Source organism: Centropristis striata, chromosome 21 (genome assembly GCF_030273125.1).
Source record: "Centropristis striata isolate RG_2023a ecotype Rhode Island chromosome 21, C.striata_1.0, whole genome shotgun sequence".
NCBI lineage: Eukaryota > Metazoa > Chordata > Actinopteri > Perciformes > Serranidae > Centropristis > Centropristis striata.
This window is the reverse complement of record NC_081537.1, coordinates 7539207-7564217: the sequence shown is the minus strand read 5'-3', so window position 1 is coordinate 7564217 and position 25011 is coordinate 7539207. Positions and strand designations below refer to the sequence as shown.

The following is a 25011-nucleotide window of genomic DNA, read 5'->3' as shown; positions in this document are numbered from 1 at the left end:
AAATTAACAGTTTCAATAAAACTACTTGTCACATGTCATATCTGACATTGACTAAACATTTGCTCTCACTTTGCAATAAAAAATATCAGGATATATATCGTATATCAATATTCAGCCTAAATATATCAGGATATGACTTTTGGTCCATATCGCCCAGCCCTATATCCTGAAATTTTATCGCAAACTGAGAGCAAATGTTCAGTCCAAGTCAAATTTGACATGTCACATGTAGTTTTATTTAAACCGTTTATTTAAGTGAACATAAATACTGTATAACAGGAGTACCTTTTTTCAAAATCAAAGCTCCATAAAGTACACATTTAAATAAAATATCTTTAATATCAAATAAAAACAGCCTATGAAATAAAACAGGCCAATCTTTTTCTGAAATAAATATATTATATAAGAAAGGAATAACGAACATTACAAAAGAACTAAATAAAACAAACCCTTGTCAGGGCAGCATTTACATATAAAGAAAGAAAATAAAATTGAACTATATCGATATATGTGATATGGTCTAACTCCATATTACATTTAAAAATATATCAATATACCTTTTACATGGATATATCGCCCAGCCCTATGACAAACTATTCATTTCCTCCTGCACTTAGAAGATCTACGACATGTTTACAGTGTGAATCTGTTCGAGGCTGCAACTCACAAATATTTATTGTATTTAATCTAATAAATGAATCCATCTAGAATCATTTTCACAATAAGAACAGTAATAAAAAACTTTCCCTCTCCCTCCCCGGGCCGAGGTGAAGCCTTGAAATAGTTTGTTTGTGTGAACAACAAAACAGAGAGATATTCTTCACAACCTTCAGCGTGAGACAACAGAACAACACGTCTGAATCTGAAACATCCACCATCCTCCCTCAGGAGCCAGGCTCACAAAATACATTATCTATCTTCACATCAGCAACACAAACTCTCACAATCAGTTCTCACAATAGATGTACAACGAGTGTTCTGTAATAAACTCATGGCTGCAGCTAGGCCTGTCACAAAAACATGTTTTTTAGGACGATATTTTTCCCCAGAAACTATCAGGATAAATGATAGCATCATTGTATCGATGTTGTTTTAGTTTTATAACAATATTAGAGCATAATGAGTTCATCCTTTTCCAAAGCAATGCATTTTTAAATCGCCAGAACATTAAACATTGGAATTGAAATGTGGAAAAGAAATATTAAAATATCCTAGATAAATAAAACATAAATTAAAAAAAATACAACCAAGACAAATGAAATAGACTTTCAGGCTGTTAACAAAACATTGCACTGAGATAAACATTATGTGTTATATAATTGTATTATTAAAATAACATGAACGGTTGGAATGGCTGCTTGGGAAATATAGTTTTTTTTTGTCAATTGGTACTGCCTGTCAAACATTTGAAGCTTTACTTTAAAGACAAAAAAGCACAAAAAGTCATGCATGTAAACAACAATATACTGAGTCCAGAGAAAAACTATCATGTCCATTTTTATATATGGAACAATAAGTCGATATAGTAATAATTGTAACAGGCCTAGCTGCAGCTCCGATGGGTTATTTGCATGAACATTATGAATGTTTCCACTGAGGCTGCAGGAGGCTGACAGGACGAGGCTGTGGTTAGAGAAAGTCAAGAAGACACCGAAAAATCGACCGATTGATTATCAACACTTCCTCTCAGCTCTGAGTGTGTGTGTGTGTGTGTGTGTGTGTGTGTGTGTGTGTGTGTGTGTGTGTGTGTGTGTTCGTGCATCAATGAATGACAACAGAAACCTGCTTCTGCTGTCAGGAAACTCCCAAACCGACTCATTCATCTAGAGATATAAAAAAATTGTCTGTGCATTATTCATCAACATGAACCGGCTGCAACTAGGGCTGGGCGATATATCGATATATTTTTTAATGTGATATGGAATTAGACCATATCGCATATATCTATATTGTTTTAAAAAAATCTTTTTTATTTATATATAAATGCTGCCCTACCTAGGGTTTGTCATATTTAGTTCTTTTGTAATTTTCGTCATTCTTTTCTCATATAAATATATTTATTTCAGAAAAAGATTATTATTATTATTATTATTATTATTTTATTTCATAGGCTGTTTTTATTTAAGATATTTTTTATTTAAATGTGCACTTTATGGAGCTTTGATTTTTTTAAAAAGGTACTCCTGTTATACAGTATTTAAGTTCACTTAAATAAACAGTTTCAATAAAGCTACTTGTGACATGTCAAATTTGACTTTGACTGAACATTTGCTCTCACTTTGCCATAAAAATAACACAATATATATCGTATATCGATACTCAGCCTAAATATATCGGGATATGACTTTTGGTCCATATCGCCCAGCCCTACTGTGTGTGTGTGCATCAATGAATGACAACGAAAACCTGCTTCTGCTGTCAGGAAACTCCCAAACCGACTCATTCATCTAGAAATATAAAAAAATTGTCTGTGCATTATTCATCAGCATGAACCGGCTGCAACAAGACAGTTCCTGTGTGGAGGTGGAGGACTGACTGACTGTAGCAGATAAACAGTGAGCGGCTCTGACTATCGGGGGCTCTCTACCTGCTCACATCCTCTACACTGTGTGTGTGTGTGTGTGTGTGTGTGTGCTCTGCATGTTGTGCAATGAAGCAGCCTCTCTTTGGACTTCTTGGAAAGCTCGGCCCAGGCAGGAGAAGGCCCGAGCTGCTCTCCCTGCAGCTGTGTGTGTGTGTCTGCAGGCTGCGGCTCTGTGTGTGTGTGTGTTTGTGTGTGTGTGTCTGCAGGGACGTTGATCCACAGCTCGTGTTGTTGCTGCTCCGTGATAAAAGTTGGGGTCAAAGTGTGACGTGCAGCTTTCATTCGCCTGCTGAGGCAGAGCTGTGACCTGCTCCTCCACTCTCCACAACCCATTCTATTATTAGATTCTCATTTTCTGTCCCATAAGCAGAAACAAATCAACAGCCAATAAACGCTGAAAGTTGACAGCTGCGGGCTGTCACGTCACGTCACGCTGCCCCTGCTGCACCAAACCACGCAGATCTGTCGCCCCGCACGCGACACGGCTCTTATTATTTACCTTGCATGAGCCATGCATGAACTCGTGCAGAGTTTATTAAAAAGAGTTGCAGTGTCCTTGTCTATCTCGTGACTGTGAACCATCCTGCTGCTAGTGAGTACACAGCATCGTCTTACCAGGAACTGTGCAAAGGGGAAGATCTGAAACAGGAAATGCAACTGACCCTTCTAAACCATGTAACTTTAAAATGCACCGGCCGTGCTCGAGCTGCAGCGGTGCATGTTGCAGCCCGTGCAGCCGTGATTGCATGTCGCTAGTTGTGCACGGATCGGTTCATGTTCTTACCTCCCTTTGGCTGAGACATTTCCCCTTTGCTTTGATGAGGGGGAGGGGAAGCACAAAAGACTTTGCCTTCTTTCTCACTCCCTCCCTCCATCGCCCTCGCACTGGAGCTTCGGCGGCTTGCTTTGCAACAAAGATGCAAAATACAAGCCTCGATCTTCATGCACTTGGAGCCTTTTTGCGTCCGCTGCGTGCGTGTCCGTGCACGGAGCGCCGGTGTGATTGCACAGCCCCCGCACGCGACGCCAAAACGGATAATTTTGCAATTGCACTGCAAAGAATTCTCCGCAGCACTTACATGATGGGCCAAGGCTGGCAGCTGAAAGCTCCTAACTTGGATCAGTGTGAGCCCCTGCGAGACAACGTTCTTCCTGCTTGGAGCGCAAAGCATCCTGGGAAATGTGGTCCGCTGCGTTCAAGCGGCGGAATGAGTCACTTTCAGCTGGTGGTTTTAATCATCTTAATTATGGAACGAGAATCAATATTTACTCAACCTAAACATTTAACTTTGATTTAGCTTCAGCTAAATGTGCTATAGATGTCAAATGGAAAGAAAAATAATAAACTGGTATATATAATGTAATATAATACAGTATTATATAATATAATATAATATAATATAATATAATATAATATAATATCATACAATATCATGCAATATAATGTAATATAAAATAATATACTATAATATAATATAATATCATACAATATCATGCAATATAATGTAATATAAAATAATATACTATAATATAATGTAATATAACGTAATGTAATGTAATATAATACAGTATAATATAAAATAATGTCATACAATATAGTGTAGTATAAAATAATAAACTATAATAAAATATAATGTAATATAACGTAATGTAATATAATATATTATAAGATAATATGACATAATATAATATATTATAACATAACATAATATAATATAATAATAAATAAAACATATTGCATAAGCCCTCAAAGAAATGAAGGTTATTTAGCATTTCAGCCTTGAAGGACACAACATAATATAATATAATATAATATAACTGGATTATTATTCTACTGACTGACTATTAATAAATATGCAGATTTAATGACTCTATCACTGTTTGGTGGTTTTATCTTAACAATGCATTTATACATTTTTCACATTATGATTATTATTATTTTATTATTCTGCAAACAACATATATTGCATGTCTGTAATTTCCCCTCAGCTATATGGAGAGTGTGACACACAATATTTAATAAGTTGACTTAAATTAAAAAATACATAAATGTATTATTGTATATATTTCTTTAGTATGTGGTGCTGAGGTGGTAGAAACATGAACTTACAGAAATTCAGAACATTTCCAGTTTACTGTTAAAACTTTATTAAAAATCTTTTATTATCAGGAAACATTGATTAATGCAACAGTGAATATAAGTCATGATTTAATCACATTAATGAGCTAATGAACTTCTACAGTAGGAGGCTGACATGATCTGTAAATACATCAGGACCAAAAAATAAAAAGTAAAAATGTTCCTGTGGAGGAGCCGAACGTGGAACCAGTCAGCACCGAGTCACAGGTCAAAAACGTGTTATAAAAGGGTTTTATTTTTTACATCTAACTCGTGTTTTAACAGCCTTTAATGCTTTTATTTCAAAGCAGCAAAAACAGCCATTTTATGTGCAGATGATCAGTTTAACCTGCAGATCATCAGTGCTGACTGGCCGATTAATAACTGTAAACTGGGTTTAATAGCACCAATATTTCGAAACAATACAAAGAAAATGTAGCAGGAACAGAACCGCGAGTATGAAGGATGAGGCTGAGGTTTTATACATCTGTCTCACTGTCAACAACCTCCATGAAAAGACTAAAACCAATAGTGTTTGAGTGAAAAACAATGTAAAAAAGCTTTTGAAAATGCTCAGTAATTTCCTTTAACAGCTGGACGTTTTAATTTTTTGCAAAAAGATTATTCAAACAGGAGGAAACAGTGAATTTGTAGGGACTATTTTCAGCGGCGGATTGATCTACATTTGGTGCTGTTGAGGCTTTGTGAGGCTCTCTGGTGTGTTTTTAATAGTTTTGGAGCTCTGTGATTTGTTAGTGGATACTTTACTGGTTTGTTCTTTTCTCTGGATGAGTTGACAGTAAGAATCATACAGAAAGCAGCAGCCTGATCCTTTCATCACACCCTGTCCGTTAATGATTAGTCAGGCTCTGGTTTGGTTTAGTTGCCCAATGAAAACACAGTTATCAGAGACGAACGTGATGTGAGTGATCTGGGGTCAGTTCTTGCTGGTGATGAGGCTCTGGTACAGCGGCTTCACCACGATATGGAGGAACAGCGAGCTGTCCAGCAGGTAGTCGGAGGTGCGGCGGTAGAGGTCGGCCTCGGACAGGAAGTCTCCGTTCTCCTCGGTGCTCTGGTGGAAGTTGTACACGTGTTTGACCACCACCTTCCCGTGCTGCTGCTGCGCCATCACCAGCACCGTCTTCTGGAAGTTCACGCCGGCGAAGTCTGCGCTGGACGTGGCCGGGGTGATGATGATGCGGGGGCGGCCTCCGTCCACGCGGGTCGGCTGCATGGCGCCCGTCTCCGTGTACATGGGCCTCATGCTGAGGGGCAGCCAGCGCGGCGAGAACAGGGCGTTCCACGTGACCCGTTTACTGGAGTCGTGCCCGCTGGGGCCCAGCTGGGTCTGGAAGCTGGTGCTGCGGTCGTCTCTGGACGGGTTGGTGATGATCCATGGCGAGCCCCACGCCGGGGACAGGTAGTTCCTGGGCATGAAGAGGCTGCAGTTCACGTCGAAGTACTTGGCCATGTGCAGCGGCGAGGCGGAGTGGAACTGGTAGGACATGTAGAGCAGGTCCCGTACTGACTCCTGGTAGCGAGCCAGCACCGACGACTGCGTCTGCAGGCGGAAGAGCTCCCGCGGCGGCATCATGGCGTACCGCACGGCCCTCAGCGCGTTCTCCGCCGTCAGCCCGTCAGGGTCGTTCTGGATGATCCACGCCTCCAGGGCGGCGAACAGCTCCATCTCGCTCTGCAGGACGAGGTCGGAGCGCTGCAGCAGCGACATGAGCAGCTGGCTGCTGACGCTCGCCCACTCGCCGCTCTGCAGCACCGACGACAAGTTCCACGCCATGTACTGCAGACAGCTGTCCCTCAGGGGCCCGTCCCCCGCCTGCACCGCGTACTCGTACCAGCCCGCCACGTGGCCCGAGGACGAGTCCCGGGCCAGGTTGTGGGTCATGTACTGGGTGATGCCCTGCTGCAGACCCAGGACCTGGTACTTAGAGGCCAGCTTGTGTAGCGGTGTGGCTTGATCCACGCGCAGAGAAATCTCTCCACAGTACAGATACCTGCTCAGACAGAGGAGGAAAGGCTTAATGTAAGAGCACAACATCTAACAACAAACATATAGAATGGGAACATGTGGCCTGAAAACTACTGTTCTAATGTTCTAAAGCTGCATCACTTGGGGGAAAACACAGACATTCAGCAGACAGATCAACATTATCATCCTGTTGTTATCACGGATGTCCAACCGATGAATGTATCGTAACTGTATCCCAAACCGGACGCAGTTCGGCTAAGATTCTATCAAAATTTCACATTAACTACTAATATAAATGATCATGTTATGCTTCCAATGAATGAAATGGTGTGAAACTAAAGTCTAACTTCTTATCTTAGAGACTGTAAATTGTTTTAACCGTGTACGTTAGCCCCGGGTTTACCAGAGTCGGCTAAAGGACGCTAACGCCGGTGAATTAGCCGTGAGCTAACAGTATCCCATGTCGGAGGCTGCTCAGTTCTTTTGGGGAAATTTGATGTTTCTGGGTAAGCCAATAAATATCAACTATTGTTATCAACCATCGTTATCAACACAACCGGACCGTACTTCTGTCCTTCACAATAAAATACAGGACAGTAAAAATACAGATGTACTTTTAAGATTGTCGCCCAATCGTTTTTACTCCTTTCTTTCATCACTTTTGTATTGTAATTACACATATAAATCTCCATGTACATAAATTAAATTTCACATGGAAATTGTTAAATATGTATAAATCAATTATACCTACACTGGTGGTGGCAAAACTATTCGTGAAACACCGGAAAGTGCGGCTTTGCAGATGTGATTGATTTGGGATACAGTCTCTATAACTCCAATTTTAATTCTCTTTTTAACTCGGTTTTTGGTCTCCACCAACTTCTGATAATATTTAAAGCTCTTTAGCTGTTAAATATCAGATTGGTCTACAGTTTGGTACATGCAGGACGCCTGCAGTGATTTTAATAGTACATGTTGGCTGAATAAAAAGTTGCAGAAACAAAACCAAACCAGACCTGTGCTGTGAAACCAAAACAATGAGCTAAAAGAGGCTGAAAGACTTTGTACAGCTGCAGAGACCTCATCTGACTCATAGTTAATTCTAAAGTATTGATTAGTGCTTTAAAGAGTGTTTCCGAGTTCTATCAGTGACATCAGAGCAGCTTTTTACAAACAGTTACCTGAGAATCACACTTTTATTTTGGCGTTCAGTAAAATAAAAGTCTGGACATCTAGAATACTTTGCTTAGTCTGCTGCCCCCGCAACCCGGCCCAGGGTAATCTGATGAAAATGGATGTGATTCCGTATATGCACAGTGTTTGTTTATGCAGATATTTGATTGTTATGTTATAAAAACAACAAGAAGGTCCAGTTTTCTGCTGTACTTCAGGTTTGAATCAACTCATTAGCCTCTGAGATGAAACTAGATTTAGTGATTGATTGCAGCAGCAGGTCCTCAGAGTCTCTCTGATTGGTCGATGTGTTTTCTGTTGTATCATTGATTATTAGTGTCAGATGTGGAGCTGCAGTGCAGAGTCTGTCCCTCTAGAGGGCGTCAGATCTCTGATCTCTGCATCAGAGCTGGAAACCTTCTGACCTGATGAACTTGTCGAACACGGCGGCACAGTCGGCGCTCTCCTTCAGGACCAGCGTGCTGCTGTTGCGGCTCTGCAGGATCTCGTCGAACACGGGGCTCTGCAGGGACAGGACCAGGGCGTGGGCCTGGATCACCTTCACCTCGTCTGCGCTCGGCGTCTCCACCCGCAGGGACACGTCGCTGCCGTTGCCCTGCAGCAGCAGAGCCTCCAGGCGCTGCAGCAGGGTCAGAGAGTGGCTGATGGTGTCCCCGCCGACACCGCCGCCATCCTGGGACGCGTCCACCTTCAGCACGGCTGGAGGAGGAGGGAGAGGAGGAATGTGTAGAGGTTAATGAGTTGTCAGAGGGAGGCTCTGTGCTGCATGTGAGCTGTTTACTGGAGCAGACGGTGAAGCACGATGATCCAATCACAGGCCATCGATCAGCTGCTCTCTGTCTGGGTGATGAGGGATTGTGGGTCACGTTTAATTAAAGCTTTGTCTCAGCTACCCCCCCCCCCCTGCACACTGTAACTGATTCAGATTACCCAGCTGTGCTTCCTCTTTCTGACTCTTCATAAATATCTGACACTTCCTTTCCCCTGATGAAACAGAACTCAGTCAGATGTGATCTGAGCCATGATGTTCCCTGTAAATCTCAGCCTCACTCACACTTACACACTTTTTTTTTCTTTCACACAAGCTGCAGCTGCATGAAGACAGTGTGTATTGTTGCATGCAGCATGCATATCATCTGGACAAACTTCTTTGTCATTGCATCGTGCACTTTGACCCTCTGGCTCATATGTTTTTGGGTTTAGAAAAGATGCAAAAAGTGACCAGATCCATTCGGACATCCTGGTATTTTTGGCATACTATGAACTGAGAAACACTAACTACTTTTCTAGCACATTAAATATAAGGTAGTACGAGTATTGGAACGCCCCCCAGTCTCTCCTGCAGCCGCTCTGCACAGCAGGAGGTGATCAGTCAGTCAGTCAGATCCTTGTTTAGGCGAAAAATAATGTTTTATTAGTCTAATGCCCAGAGGAAGGAAAATATTAAAACCTCAGTTCACCCAATAAATAAAGAGAATAAAGTTAAAATGTTTTAGAGTCGTAATATTTCAGACTTTTAATATTTTGTAGTAGATTTAAACAGTTGAAAGAATTCAGGCAGCTTTCATGTCAAATAAAAGACGTAGATAAGTTACATCAGTTCAACAATAAACAGCTGATTTGTGTTAGGAGACAAACTAAATGTGTAATTTTCCCCTCAGCAATAATACACACACACACACACACACACTTTGGACTGCTATCACTCCCCAACATGTCATCATCATTCTGCTGCAAACTGTAAATTGGTGCAAGCCCTCACTACTATATATATATAGATCTGTATATTATTGTAGCATCAGAAAAGCACCTGCTGACACATTAATAATAATTAATTTAAAAATCACAAAATGTTGAAATTTATGGCAAAAAAAACCAGTCAGACCTCCTTTGTTCACTTTAAATATCCCTGCAGTCCTTTATCATCTTCCTTCAGCAGGAATTAGTTTTAATAAAAACTATCACAGCTCTCTGTAGTTTTTTTGTGACAAACAACACATTTATTTCCATAAACAGGAATCCATCTGTAATTACTGTTATTAGTTTGAAGCCAATCAAACACTCAGTTACAGTTCTGCCTCTGGATCCACACACACACACACACACACACACACACACACACACACACACACACACACACATACACACACAAACACACTGAACTCTTTAAATGAAGTTTATAAAGAAGATCAGACTAAAACATCTGAGTCTGCAGCAACTCACCTGCAGCAGCAGAATGCACACACACAGCTGCTAACAGCATCCAGGCTGCTCGTCTCAGCATCATCGTCCTCCTCCGTCCTCTCTCAGTCTGTCTCTGTCTCTGTGGAGGACCAGGGCTCTGAGTCTGTGTCTCTGTGGAGGACCAGGGCTCTGAGTCTGTGTCTCTGTGGAGGACCAGGGCTCTGAGTCTGTCTCTGTGGAGGACCAGGGCTCTGAGTCTGTCTCTGTGGAGGACCAGGGCTCTGAGTCTGTGTCTCTGTGGAGGACCAGGGCTCTGAGTCTGTGTCTCTGTGGAGGACCAGGGCTCTGAGTCTGAATGTGGGTCAGGGGTTCTCCTCCACACATCCGGCCCAGCACACACACAGACCCTGATCGATCGGTAGGTGGAACTCTTTCCTACCCCTGGGTGTGCGGGTGTGAGCAGTGTAAGCGTGCTGCAGGACATTGATTGGACGAGGATGATGTCCACCAGTCAAGCATCTCATTAGATCTGATGCAGGTCTGCAGGTGGGAACTCACCTTTTAATTTGAATGCTTTTATCTATCTTATTTTTTCTGCTGGATAATGACCCAACACTGTAAAGAATCAGGCCACATGCAGCTACTGTATGTGTGTCAGTGTGTTCACCAGGTCAGTGTGTGTGTGTGTGTGTGTGTGTGTGTGTGTGTGTGTGTCAGTGTGCGTGACACAGCAACACAAGTAATTATTAACAGCTTCAGGCTGCAGCACGCTTCATTCATACGATCAATATCCCTCTATTAATGATCCTGACTTTAATCCTCATCACGAGTTCTGAAAACATGTGTACGGTCACTACAAAACAAAACTTCAGTTCTGTTCAAGAAAAAGTCAGAGATTGAAACTCCGCAGTTGATTTCTGCAGGTTCTGTTTCTGATGTCGGTTCTGTGGAGTCATGTCATGATGCTGTGTGTGTGTGTGTGTGTGTGTGTGTGTGTGTGTGTGTGTTAGTCAACAGTCCAGTCAGTCAGACAGTGGGCCTTTGTTGTGCATAGTTAGTTAGTTAGTAGAAAAAAAGTGATGCAGATCTGCTGCACAGCCCTGCATCATACTGAACTCCACTCAGAAAACCAGCAATTTAAGAGTTGTTTGCATGCTGACAGTGCATTAATTATTTTTTACACATCAGCATCGTGTTGTAGTTATTTCTGTATCGTTTTGATCCATTTGTTGCAATTAAATCGAAGCAAAATCTGATTATTTTTGGTACATGTTGCTGTATTAGGGGCAGTCAGTGCAGCACTTATTATCCTGATCTTCATTCAGAAAAAAAGTAATTTTAACAGTTTTTTGCTGGCCTTTTTGCAGACAGGCCTGACAAAGCATGAATTCAGACTTTTTCCACATCACCATCATGTTGTAGTTATTTCTGTATCATTTTGCTCAACTTATTGCAATTAGATCACAGCAAAAAAAAATTTTTATTTTGGATACAAACTGCTGTAAATGTAACAGTTCAATACTGGAAAGGGACTCAGACGCAGAGGGAAGTAGCTGAGGCTAGAACTGGTGTCAAAATAAAACCTTTAATCGTAAATCCAGGAGGTCACAAATGGGAAAGGCAATCCAAAAAACTAAACAGTAATCCAAGAAAGGGGCAGGCAAACATGAGGTAAGGACTAGAGAGCATGATGTGCTCACAGGGAGACAAGAGGAAACACAGGATACAACAAGGGGAAGCCTAATTACAATAAGATACAGGTGTGTAGGGAAGTAAAACTATACACAACATTCAAGAACCAGAACTACAAAATAAAACAGGAAGTGAACACAAACAGCAAGTAGACCATCACAGCAAAAGTGTCAGTCAGCGTTGCTCTGCAATAAAAAAAAATGTTTTGTTGAATGAACATAATTTTATTATGACAAGTGGGTGCACGAGATAATTTTATCTGAATCTAGATATTTTTATTATGTTGACTGGACTTATACATTTTAAGTAAATTTAAAAAATATATATTACGTAATTCTCAAATTACTCAAATGTTCTTAGTAAATCCAATTAAACCCACTTTAAATGAACTTAAATAAATTGTGTATGTTTGATTCTAATTAAATATTTTTTAACGCCAATGAACAGTCAAAAAACTGACAAAAAAAATTGATATTTGGATGAACTTAATTTTTTCGAGCTACATTCTGACATTCTCACAATATATGTTGAAATTACATGTATTTTATAAGTGGAGTTAAATAACACATAATTTCTTTTAAAATATGCTTAAATAATATATGTAACATTTACTAAGGGTCAAAATCACTTTTTTCAGTGTGATCGTCCTTAACTCCATCCAGAAAACCATCGTTTTAACAGCAGTGTTCTTGTATTCTTGCAGACAGACCTGATAAAGCATCAATTCAGACTGTTTCTACATCAGAATCATGTTGTAGTTATTTCTGCATACTTCTCATATATTTATTGCAATTAAATCAAATAAAAATATGTTAATTTCGAGAACATACCAACGTGTTGGTGCTGTAGTGGCAGTCTTCCAGACTCAGTTATTATTAATCCTGACATGATGGCGTTTGGTTTCTCTGATGTATCTGTGACTTCAACTGCAGGTACAAAGCAGCAGCAGCTCTCACCTCTTGGAGATAAATGTGAAATAACCACATTATAAAATAAACATTGAAGTAATAGGGCTTCAAATGAACTGTACTCTGAAAAAGAAGTACAGTTTTTTCCCTCCATCTCCAGGTCTCATTCCAAATCTAAATGTTTTATATGTAAAAAGTCAACTCCAAATCCAGTAGTCTGTATAGTGGGACTCTTGGGTTAATCTCAACATCTAAACACATAAAACCAAAGTAAGAAAATAGGTTGTTGTTGTTTTATGTTATTTTAATGATCCCCTTTAATATTGTGGCAATGCAATACCAGAAGCTGCAGACAGAAGCTGCGTTCAAAGTCAAAGTCAAAGTCTGATACAACTGGTTGTATTTACAGCAGATGTCCACTAGAGGGCAGAATAACTGCACCAGCTGCAGTCAGGAGGACCAGGATCAGGATCAGGATCAGGATCAGGATCAGGAGAATTCATCTGTAATTATCAATTCAACCAATCAACAATGAGATTTACCTGCTGAAGAAAAAAAAACATTCATATAAAACACATAAAGCAGCAATAAATCCTTCACTATAACAGATTCCATGTAGTTATTGAAAACAAATCATAAGCAAAACAGCAGGGAAACTCTTCAGCTTCACTCTGTTTCCAAAAAAAAAGCTCTCTATCATTTTGCTTCAACAAGGCAGAAAGTTAGCACTTCTCATACACTCCTACAGGTCTAAAAACAGACATAAATCAGGTACTGCTTAATGCTTCATACTGCTGCCTATAAAAATGAACATTAAATAAATAAATCTAAGTTAAGAGGAAACCTTTCCAGACGTTTATTATCTGTGGACCCTCCCACAGCCTCACAGCCTGACTGAGACCAGTTAAAGCGTCAGTGTTAATGTCTTATTGTATTAATGTGCTGATTGTGTCGTTGATTGAAGCAAACTGATGCTCTTTAATCACATTTATTCCTCCACAGCTGCAGCAGAACCAGCCTGAGCTCATCATGGAGCCATTAGTTCCTGTTTGTTTTACTGATGCAGATGTTAATTTAGTGAATAATGCAGCATGTGAGCCAGATAGAGTCACTGTTCTGGAATGATCTGAACAAATAACACAGAAATGTGAAATCAGTCAACGAGATAACCCCTCGGAGTGTTTCTGTCAGCAGCTCATGTCTCATAATCAGCCCAGTGTTTGTTCTGCACATTTCAGTGTCTGATGTCTTTAATAAACATGTTTATTGATTGGATTTGATCAGCTCCTCGCTCGGGGTCACAAGGGATCAACAACTAAATAAACTGATTTTTTTCTGTGATTTAATGTGAATAAATGGATCTAAAGGATGCAGAAATAATGACAACATGATGCTGATGAGTGAAATGTTTGAATTGATGCTTTGTTAGTTCTGTCTTCAGGAACACAAGCAAACAACTTTTAAAATGCTTGTTTTCTGAGAGGCGTTCGGGACATTCAGAGCTATGCTGACTGCCACTTTTACAGCAGTTTGCATCCAAAATAAACAATTTTTTGCTGTGATCTAATTGCAATAAATGCATCTAATGGATGCAGAAATAACAGTCTGAATTGATGCTTTGTCAGGTCTGAAGAACACAAGAACACTGCTGTTTAAATTATGGTTTTCTCAATGGAGTTCAGGACATTCACAGCTATGCTGACTCTCACTTTTACAGCAGTTTGCATCCAAAATAAATAGTTTAAGCTGTAATCTAATTGCAATAAATTGAACAAAGGGATGCTGAAACAAATACAACATGATGCTAAATTGATGTTCTGTCAGGTCTGTCTGCAAGAACACAAGAACACTGCTGTTAAAATGATGGTTTTCTCAATGGTGTCTGGATCAATCAGAGTTTTGTTGTGCAGGAACACCTGGTGGAGATCTGCACTCTGTTGAATGCACTTTTCTATTTTCTGCTGCAATTATCACAATAGCAAGTCATTTAACACCCCACAGAGCCATCTGAAGGTGCTTTTTTACACTTACACTAATTTCAAGTTAAATTCATTGCATTTGATGAAAAGCTTCTTGAAAGTCGTCCAAAACGGAAATAACGTCACCTCAAATATTTAGAATACTTGAGTAAATGTGGTTGCTTCCTGCTTCTGATTTGCACCAGGAGCTTGTTTTTGAAAATATGATGCTAATCTCTTCAGAGCATGTATAACTCACAGAGCCAATTTCATGCCTGAAGAATCTATTGGCAGCTCAGAAAGCCCAAAAAAGCAACAAACACACGTAAACGTACAATAAAAACTCAACTAGAACAACGAGTGTGCAGAATTTACACTTCCAAACAAAAACACTGAGTGAAAAATTAAGCAGAAGCATGAATGAAAAGCAAAGATTGAGGTTTTTGGGCCTCAGATGGAGCAAGAAGTGATGCTGGACTGTCTGAGTGGAGATAAGACGCCTGTGTTTGTGTGCAGAGCTGCTCATGTTACCGTCACAGAGAGCTGCTCACAGGACCGAGTGATGGCAGGAGTCCAGGCTGAGGTGACCTGCAGCAGAGCTCAGCCTCAGCATCACTTTATCTCCTGCAGCAGCTCCATTAGCTGCTGTCTCTGTCTCCCTCCGGCAGCTGCAGGAGATTTGTTTTCAGTGTTTCTGCGACTGTAAATCTGAGCTGCCAATCGACTCTGCAGGCGTGAAATTGGCTCTGAGAGTTATACATCCTCTAGCATTATGTATTCAGAAACAGCCTCCTGGTGCAAATACACAGTAATGTAATCAGAAGCAGGAAGCAACTACATTTACTCAAGTATTCTAAATATTTAAGGTAATGTTGTTTCCATTTTGGGCGACTTTCAAGATGTTTCTCATCAACAAGAGGAGCCGTAATCTGTCACAACGTTTTAGTAACTGTAAATATAATCAGTTATTTAAAGGATACGGTGAAAGTAAAGGAACTACAGCGTGTGTGTCCTCGCTGCAGGTCTTCTGAGGTGACCTCCGCACAGAAAAACAAGACTTGAAGGCTTGATGAAGAGGTTGTTGTTGTTGTTGTTTTAATGCTTTTTAAATGATGCTCCTTTTTGATATTGTGGCAATGCAATGCTTTAGAGACAACATATATGTTTAACCATTTCAAGTTTTTGGAACAACAGGACCAGAGCAGAAGCTGCAGACAGAACCTGCAGACAGAAGCAGCAGATAGAAGCTACAGACAGAAGCTGAAGATAGAAGTTGCAGACGGAACCTGCAGATAGAAGCTGCAGACAGAAGCTGCAGACGGAACCTGTAGACGGAAGATGCAGATGGAACCTGCAGATGGAACCTGCAGACGGAACCTGCAGGCGGAAGCTGCAGACAGAAGCTGCAGACGGAACCTGAAGATAGAAGCTGCAGACGGAACCTGCAGACAGAAGCTGCAGACGGAACCTGCAGATAGAAGCTGCAGACAGAAGCTGCAGACGGAACCTGTAGACGGAAGATGCAGATGGAACCTGCAGATGGAACCTGCAGACGGAACCTGCAGACGGAAGCTGCAGACAGAAGCTGCAGACGGAACCTGCAGACAGAAGCTGCAGACGGAACCTGCAGACGGAACCTGTAGACAGAAGCTGCAGACGGAACATGCAGATAAAAGCTGCAGACGGAACCTGCAGACAGAACCTGCAGACAGAACCTGCAGATAGAACCTGCATCAAAGTGTTCACCAACAATCTGTCTGAGATCAATCTAAATGTGTATGTCCAGCTTCTCAGAAAAAAGAAGAGCAGTAATCTGTCAGAATGCTTCATTAACTGTAACTATCACCAGTTATTTAAAGGACACAGTGAAATTAAAGGAACTATAAGCTGTGTGTCCTCTCTGCAGGTTTTCTGAGGTGACTTCCGCTCATAAAAAGAAGATTTGATTCTGTTGATCGTGGTGATGAATATGGAAACAGAATGTATTAAGATGAACCCTGGTGTGCAGCGTGCTCTGTATTTATTACATTTGCAGCTTTAACCAGAGTTAGTGTGAGCCGGTCAGGTCTCTGAGGAGGCTGATCTCTGCAGACTGAGTCCCCACATGTCAGGTAAACATGTGAGATGAGATGCAGCTGCAGGGAGCGAGGAGCCAAACCACGCAGGCCTCAGGTTCACAGCAGCACGACTGATGGATGAATTAGTTCTTCAGATCTGCTCTGTTAGTTAACTCTCTGTTTGCTTTGGAGCATCAACAGCTCGCTGGGTTAAAGAGAAAACAACAAGAGACTCACTGCTGATTCTGTTAATTCAACTGCTGCGAGGAATACAGGCAGGTAATTAGACTGTGTGTGTGTGTGTGTGTGTGTGTGTGTGTGTGTGTGCTCACTTTGTTTTCTGTGAAGGTTTAATGGGTGAACAAAGGTCAATATGCTTTCATATAAAGGTGTGAAGTTAGTGTGAGTTTGATTCAGCAGGAAAAAAACATAAGAATACGTGTCTTCTATTATTTAGGACAGATTAATGCAAGCGTCAAATATTAAATCCTCCTGCAGATGACATTTCTGGTTGAACATGTTTTATATGGTCATTGACTGCTGATCAACACCAAAATAAAGAGATTTATGTGTGATTTAATGGGAATAAACAGATGCAAAGGATGCTTTAATAACTACAACATTATGCTGAATTAATGCTTTGTCAGGTCTGAAGAACACAAAAACACTGCTGTTAAAACGATGGTTTTCTGGATGGAGTCTTTTTAACAAAAAGCATCACTGAGAGGAGAATGAACCTAAAGCATGAATGAAAAACACAGATTGAGGATGATTATCTGTGTTACACCATTCAAACACTGAACAAAAGCCACAGACTATAAAACTTAACCCATAAGAACCCAGACCCATTTATCATTGAAGGAAAGTTATGGGGGATATACAACAGACCGAGTGGACCACATAGAACACATTTATGATGTTTAAAAAAAAAAAAATACCACCCCTAAATGTCAAAGATCTGTGATGTGACATATATGTAAGGGTATTTATTTTCATGATATTTCTTATTTTAATATAAATAAACTCAACACCTTTCCTGCTTACAGAAACACAAATTTGCCTTTTTCTTTGCATCTCCACCACATATATTAAAATTGTGACATTAATAGTGCTGTTTAACAACAAATTATTTTTCAGATTTGTTTTTAAGTAACAAAATAATGATAAATCAATAAGAAATAAAAACAAATAACAAACCCTAATAGGGTTAAATGCAATTAAGGACACTCTATTAACGGAATATAATTGTTAAATGGGTTTAAACTTAAACTACTAACAAAAAATATGCTTTTTGAAATTAGCTACTTTTATAGATTTCTGTTTCCTGTCACGCCCATATTTTGGAGAAGTCATGTATGCGTTGCTTAGGGATTAAATGAGTTAAGGTGAAGCATAAAGCTGAATATGGGAGATTCTAGAAGATTTAAAGTGTTTGTTACAGTGAGTGTCACCATGGGTTCTTATTAAGCCAATTGCTTTAAAAGCCATTTTACATATAATAAAATAAATACAACTAGTGCATTGAGAGCTATATTCAAACACATGACAATTTGTTTCTGCTGTGATGTTTTGTGAAGTTTTCTTCTGTTTAATGGAATAACAAAACATCTGGTTGTATGTTATTAAAATCTTTTTAAATTTCAGATATTTGACCTTCGACCCTCAGCGCCTGTTCGTTTGTTTGTTTGTTTGTTTGCTGTCCTCAACTTATTTCACCGTCCATTAAATTACTTTTCCAGTGTAACACATTAAAATCCTGCTCAGGGTCAGTTGTTAGTTGCAGTTAACATCATGTAGATTTAATTCGACATTTATCTTTCTCTTTGTGAAGTTTAATCAGCATTTAAAGTCATTAACTGTTAACTGCAGTTCAGCAAACTACAACAATTTATTTTATTTAAGTGCAACACAAAGTTGTAAACTTATAATCATTGTGTGCAGTTACAGTTAGTACAGTTCAGTGTGTAGTGTGTGTGTAGTGTGTGTGTGTGTGTGTGTGTGTGTGTGTGTGTGTGTGTGTGTGTACAGTGTGAGTCTCTTGCAGCTTTGTGTGTATTTATTTTGAAACTGGAGCCTGAAACATTATCACTTTTTACTGTCAGACTTCATGCAGCTTTCCATCACTTCTCCTGTCCTCCTCTCTGCAGCCTCCTCTTTTCCTCTGATCTTTCTCCTCCCTCTCTCCCTGTCCCACTCCTCCCTCCCACTCCTCTCCCCCTCTTTACCTCCTCTCTTCTCCCTCTGCCTCTCTTCTCTTTTCTCCCTCTGCTCACTCGCTGCAGTGATGAAGCTGCTGCCTGGACTCCTCTCCTCCTCTTCTTCTTCCTCCTCCTCCTCCTCCTCTCTGTCCTCCTCCTCCTCCTCTCCTCAGTGTGTGTCCAGCAGCAGTGATGTGGGGGACAGTGTGGTGAGGACGGAGCAGTGACGGGCTGAGCAGGTGGAGGCTGAGCTGTCTGAAGGTAAGAGAAACCCTTCGTATGTTCACGATTTTGTAAAATGTTTCTGTTTTTTGTGCGATCAGCTGCTTCACATAACTGAGCTCAGATCTGCTGCTCGCTCCAGTCTGATTATAAAGTTATTTAAAGAGAAAGAGGGTCTGGACTGACTCACTCTTAACTGCTTCATAATTGACTTTATCCTGAACCCATCTTTTATATTAACAACGAGGCTTTTCTTCTTGTTCCACCTCCTCAGTCTTCTCAGAGAGAGACATTTGTCATAATATTAGTGTGTCATTTCTGCCAAAATGCTCTTCTGGATCTTGTCCTCCCCGCAGGACAGACAGGTCCGGAGTCTGTCCTCAGGAAAGAACTAAAAGCAGCTTCACGTTGTGCAGGATGAGAGCAGATTGTGTCTGTAAACGTTTGGTCCTGTTCTCATGAGAACAGCGATCTGTTGCAGCTCCCTTTATCTCCGCCGCTGTTGTTTCAGGTGCTCGGCCTCTTGTTGAATTATTAAGAGGACTCAGTGGAGCAGAAGTTCAGGCAGTTTCCTGGGCACTGAACCCCCGCAGAGCCTCCAGCTGCAGCTCAGCCTGGGAGAGTCTTAATCAGAAACATGCCCAGGCCTCTGAAGGACATGTTGTCTCTCTGTGGATCCGACTGACACTCACAGTATGTGTGGTTTCCCCTGAGTCAGAGCACTGTAGCGGGATTCAATCAAACACCTCTGAAGTGAGAGCAGCTCCAGTCTCACCTGCAGCCCCGAGGGACGGAGTAGTCATTAGTCTGCACAGAGCAAACCAGACTCAGAGGTGTCCACATTTCATTTAGTCCCTGAGAATTAAAGAGGAGTCTGTCAGGGCCGTGGCTGCAGGGATATTGATCCTCAGCTCACACTCCTTCATTCTGAGGAGCAGATCAGGTGTCTGCAGCTCCTCTCAGCTCCTCTCAGCTCCTCTCGGCCTGTTTGTTCAGTAAAGCGATGCAGCCCTGGTGTTAGAATGTAATTTTGGTTTGCTTCAGCCTGCTTTTATATTTTCCATCTCATCCTTGCAGCGTGGCGTCTTACCTCCTCAGAGCAGATTATGATTCTGGTTTATATGAAACTTGGTGGAAGGCTGCAGCACGGGCCAAGGAACAATCCATTACATGTCACACACACTCTCATTAACTGAAGAGCATTTATGCTGTGTTTATGTGGTGTGGGAATAATCAGGAAAATTATTTTCCGACTGGGAAATTTCACATGAATCCCTCCTGAAGTTGGAGCTTTAACCCTCTGGGGTCCATCTATTTATTGAAAATACACGTTTCATTTACAGTAATGACTTTTATTTATATTATATAAATTATTATTATTTTATATTATATTTATATATGATATAGACAAGCTGAGAAAGCCAGTTGAAAGTGCAATCATAGGAGCTTTCACAGTGTGCCATTTATGTTTCTAGACCATTTTTAAAATGTGAATTTTCTTTCTACAATGAAAACTATTACTATTTTTTTATTTACATGCAAATAGACTGTTTTGTAGTTTTATTATGTATTATTTTTCTGTTGTGTAAAAAAAAAGAAAAGAAAAAAGTTTTTAAAAAAAGTACATTTCCATAGACACCTGTGTCTTTTGTTTGCATTTTGGGTTCCTGGCAGCTTTATACTTTACTTAAAATAAAATGAAAAATCTGACTGATAGCCAAGTTTGTGTGGAGAAAAAGGATCCATGCATGTGAGGACAGACTGGAAGATGCTGAACAGAGACAGAAATAAATGCATAGGAAGTTAACAAATTTGAACCAAAATCTCCTGGACTTCAGGTTTAATATTCTGAGAGCTGGTTTACTTGGTGGAGGTCTGCTGCCTCCAGCTTCTCTTCTACTTTAATCATTTATGCTTGTTTACTCTCTGCAGTTTAGCAGCTAATTATGTAACTTTTCTGCTGCCAGAAACAAAAGACACAAAACAGGAACAGCTCTGATAACTGATGAACTGTTGAAGATGTGAGATTCATTCATCCTGCTGCTTAATGTGGATGTTTCCTGCTTTACTTCAGTCTTTGGACTGTTTAAAGACATCGCCTTGGACTTGGAGGGGTTTTTTTAACCCTCCTGTGGTCCTGGGCTCTTTTCTGACCCCAAATAATTTTCATCACAACAGTAATAAAGGTTAACTTTCATAAAATTACTTGAAATTTTCAGCATATGTGCCCCTCTGCATCCTTTATGGATACAAAGAGTTTTTTTCTTCATACATTTTTACATGTTTCATACATTTTTATAGCACCTTTTAAGGCAAGTCATGACCAACAAACTGATAAAATGTCTTTCTTTTTTTCATTATTATTTGTCAGTTTTAGTCAAATATCTAACTCTATGGAGTCTTGGGCTATTTTGTCCATTTTAGAATCCTTTTCATGTCTTTTCGTGTCTTTGTAAGTCATTTTGTGTCTTTTTTGGTCATTTGTGTCTTTTTGTGTCTTTTTTGGTCATTTGTGTCTTTTTTGTATCTTTTTTGCATCTTTTTTGGTCATTCTGTGTCTGTTGTTGAGTCTTTTTTTAGTTATTTTTGTGTCTTTTTTTGTCATTTTGTGTCTTTTTTAGTCGTTTTGTGTCTTTTTGTGTCTTTTTTTGGTCTGCTTTGTTTTTACGTCTGGATGTGATGAAGAAGTCTTGCTTTGGCACTTTTGGTGACACCAGAGGGTTAAAATCAGGCTTCATTTCAAGAGAAAAAAGTAATAAAAAGTAATAAAAACTGAATACTTTTTTCAATAGTAAAAGTGGGGGAAAACAGTTCTACATGTCCTAAAACCTGTCTAATGTCATGGGGTCCTTTTTGAGGACCCTGAGGACCACCAGTGCATAGTCGACGGGAGGACTAACAAGGGTTAAAATATTTTCTGACACAATATGGACCAGACAACTGATTAACTGAGAATATGTTTTTACAAAAAAGTAAACTTTTTAAAGCTACATAGAGGGATCTTGTAGCTGTGACAGTTCAGCTCTGATGCATGAAGGAAGAGGAGAGAGGCAGAGAGCGGAGCGGAGCCTGTTTCACAATGAATGAACTTCATCTATCTGCTGTAACACTGAGGAGGAGGAGCGCCTCTCCTCTCTCTGTTACATAACAAAGAGTGAAATATGAGAATGCTTCATGGATAAACAAACACACAGAGATTCCTCTGAGTAAAGACATAAAACACAAAATGTAACAATGATGAATCACATGAAGCTGCAGACTTTGAGATCACAGTGAGAGTTTTAGTGGTTAGATTAAAGAGTCTGCAGCATGTAGAGCAGCTGATAAAGACTTGTTATCTCGACCCGAGTCACAGCTGAAGAGATGAATGCATGAGACGTGATAACCTGACTCACCTCACACTCACTGTTAAATTAAAAATACAGCTCCACACTCTGATCTCCTGCACTTCAGATCCATGTCAACATCGCAGTTTTTTTCTTGTTGAGGGAAGGTTAATTTTTCTAGTCAAACTTTACTGTTGAGTTCGAAAACAGCAGATTTTAATCATTAAACATGCTCCTTGTTATCCTGTTATCCAAATTGCAGTGAAAATTGTGAATGTTCCAATTTTCATAATTTCCTGAGCATTTCATGAACTTCCTGTTGGCCTATGAATAGATTTAAAAGAATTATGTTCCCAGGTCAAAAATGAACTGTCAGCCAAAGCCAGTATGAAAAAGAAGTCCTTAAAATGCTCAGGAAAAACAGGACATTTGATCATCTTCAAACACAAGACGGTTTGGTAAACTGATCAAAAGTTCCAGTCAGCCACTATTTTTCTGCTTTATAAACCTTTCATCCATTTGTTCTTTTATTTGGAGCACACTTTACTCATGTTGTTGTATAATAACGCTCATTTCTGATGAAACAATTAAAATCAACCATTTAGAAAGAGTCAGCTGTGAGTGATGGCCAGATGTTTCAGATCTTTCACCACAGAACTGCTTAATACCCAAGATTACTAGTTTCATGAGCTCGAAAAGATGTTTAAATATATATTGTTAATTATAATTTATAATATTGTGTATTTGCACCACCAATATAAACAGTACTGGATCAGAGAGTCACTGAGCTGGTCCGTTCAGAGATGATGTTCAGGGGTCAAAAAGGACCCCATGACATCAGACTGGTTTTAGGACATGTAGAAAAAAATATTAATAACTTTTTTTTGCTGTTCCGTTCAGAGATGATCATCACTTTAATGGCTGCAGGTTTTCCAGAACATAATATTCATATTGAACAGTTCAATATTATGTATTGAACTTATGTTAACCCTCTGGAGTCTCCAAAAGCACCAAAGCATGGCTTCTTCATCACATCCAGATGTTAAAACAAAGCAGCCCAAAAAAAGACACAAAAAGACACAAAATTACACCAAAAAAAGACACAAAATGAGAAGGCAGAATAACAAAAAAAAAAAAAACGAAAAAAAAAATGACAAAAAAAGACACAAAATTACCAAAAAATACAAAATAACTAAAAAAGGCACAACAACAGACGCAAAATGACCAAAAAAAGACACAAAATGACTTACAAAGACACAAAAAGACATGAAAAGGATTCAAAAATGGACAAAATAGCCCTATAAGACTCCGTAGAGTTAAAAGACTATTATTACTGTATGTTTTAATGATGACACTTCAGATATGGTTCAGTCGATATGAACTCATAGTGATCACATTGTGCAGCATGTTATTCATAAGAACGGAAAAAATGTGCTAAAGTCACTTCATCTCAGAATTAAAGCTGAACTCAGTCGGTTCTGACTGACAGCTGCAGATCAGCACCACGGACAGCTAAACATCAACCTGCGACACTACGAAGAAGTTACAGATAGTTTATTATACTCTCACATATGAATTTTTTTTTTTTATATTTCCATATCGGCAAACACATACTGACAAAGAGCCAATATTTTAACTAACTAGAAGCTGGAAGAACAAAAATGATGATAATCTGCATGTGATGTTGGTTTCACTGAGCTCTGTCCTCACTTACTGCTTTAACCCTCTGGAGTCCATCTATTTATTGAAAATACACGTTTCATTTACAGTAATAACTTTATTTATATATGATATGTAGACAAGCTGAGAAAGCCAGTTGAAAGTGCAATCAAAGGAGTTTTCACAGTGTGCCATTTATGTTTCTAGACCATTTTTAAAATGTGAATTTTCTTTCTACAATGAAAAATAATACCATTTTTAATTTACATGCAAATAGACTGTTTTGTAGTTTTATTATTTATTATTTTTTTCTGCTGTTTTGTGTGTATAAATGGTTAAAAAAAAATGGTACATTTCCATAGTAACCTGTGTCTTTTGTTTGAAATGAAAATTCTGACTGATAGCCAGGTTTGTGTGTAGAAAAAGGAGCCATGCCTGTGATGTAAGGACAGACTGAAAGATGCTAAACAGAGACAGAAATAAATGCATAGGAAGTTGACAAATTTGAACCAAATCTCCTGGACTTAAGAGGTTTAATACTGTTTCTACTGATGAGGAGTGCGCTCCATGTACTCTCCATCAGTGTCCCCTGACAGCAGGCTGTGAACTAATGCTGCTGTGGCATAAAGGAGGGAGAGTGATAATAAAGCAGCTGTGGTCAGAGCAGAGACCTTCAGGAGCCTCTGAGCCCTGACGTCAGTCACAGAGACGCTTATAGAAGCTGTTAGATGTGATGAGGTCGTCTCCTGTGACAGACCTGTCACCTCCAACATGAAGACCACACACACACACACACACACACACATTCTTGTACTTCTACCTTTGTGAGGGCCCTCATTGGAATAGTGAATTTCCTTGCAAGGTTATAATAGTTTTGAAATTTTCATTAGTTTTAAAAAATGTTGCCTTTATTTCCTTTG

General features: G+C 39.8%; 3 protein-coding genes across 3 annotated transcripts in view; 1 reads left to right on the top strand and 2 right to left on the bottom strand.

Moving 5' to 3' along the window:
• Positions 1–3683, bottom strand: part of map2k6 (mitogen-activated protein kinase kinase 6) — a 30903-nt gene extending 27220 nt beyond the window's left edge. The window contains exon 1 of the mRNA XM_059324478.1: positions 3369–3683. Coding sequence (XP_059180461.1) covers positions 3369–3528 — 160 coding nt within the window. The 5' untranslated portion in view covers positions 3529–3683. The remainder of the gene's footprint in view (positions 1–3368) is intronic.
• A 1032-nt stretch (positions 3684–4715) lies between these two features.
• On the bottom strand, positions 4716–10555 carry btbd17a (BTB (POZ) domain containing 17a). Its single transcript, XM_059325140.1, has 3 exons — positions 10111–10555; positions 8292–8586; positions 4716–6718 (listed from the first exon to the last, which is right to left on the bottom strand). The coding sequence occupies exons 1-3, from the start codon at positions 10553–10555 to the stop codon at positions 5641–5643; spliced, it is 1818 nt and encodes a 605-aa protein (XP_059181123.1). The 3' UTR covers positions 4716–5640.
• An 8548-nt stretch (positions 10556–19103) lies between these two features.
• Positions 19104–25011, top strand: part of gpr142 (G protein-coupled receptor 142) — a 13273-nt gene continuing 7365 nt past the window's right edge. The window contains exon 1 of the mRNA XM_059324480.1: positions 19104–19145. The gene's annotated coding sequence lies outside the window, so the exon portion shown is untranslated. The remainder of the gene's footprint in view (positions 19146–25011) is intronic.

Bases quoted from the DNA above. Each gene is read 5' to 3' on its own strand.
- btbd17a (XM_059325140.1), bottom strand. From the start codon at position 10,555: ATGTCCTGCAGCACGCTTACACTGCTCACACCCGCACACCCAGGGGTA. The intron at 8,587-10,110 runs GTGAGTTGCTGC...CTCCTCCTCCAG, and splicing joins TGTGCATTCTGCTGCTGCAG to CCGTGCTGAAGGTGGACGCG. The intron at 6,719-8,291 runs GTCAGAAGGTTT...CTGTCTGAGCAG, and splicing joins GTGTTCGACAAGTTCATCAG to GTATCTGTACTGTGGAGAGA.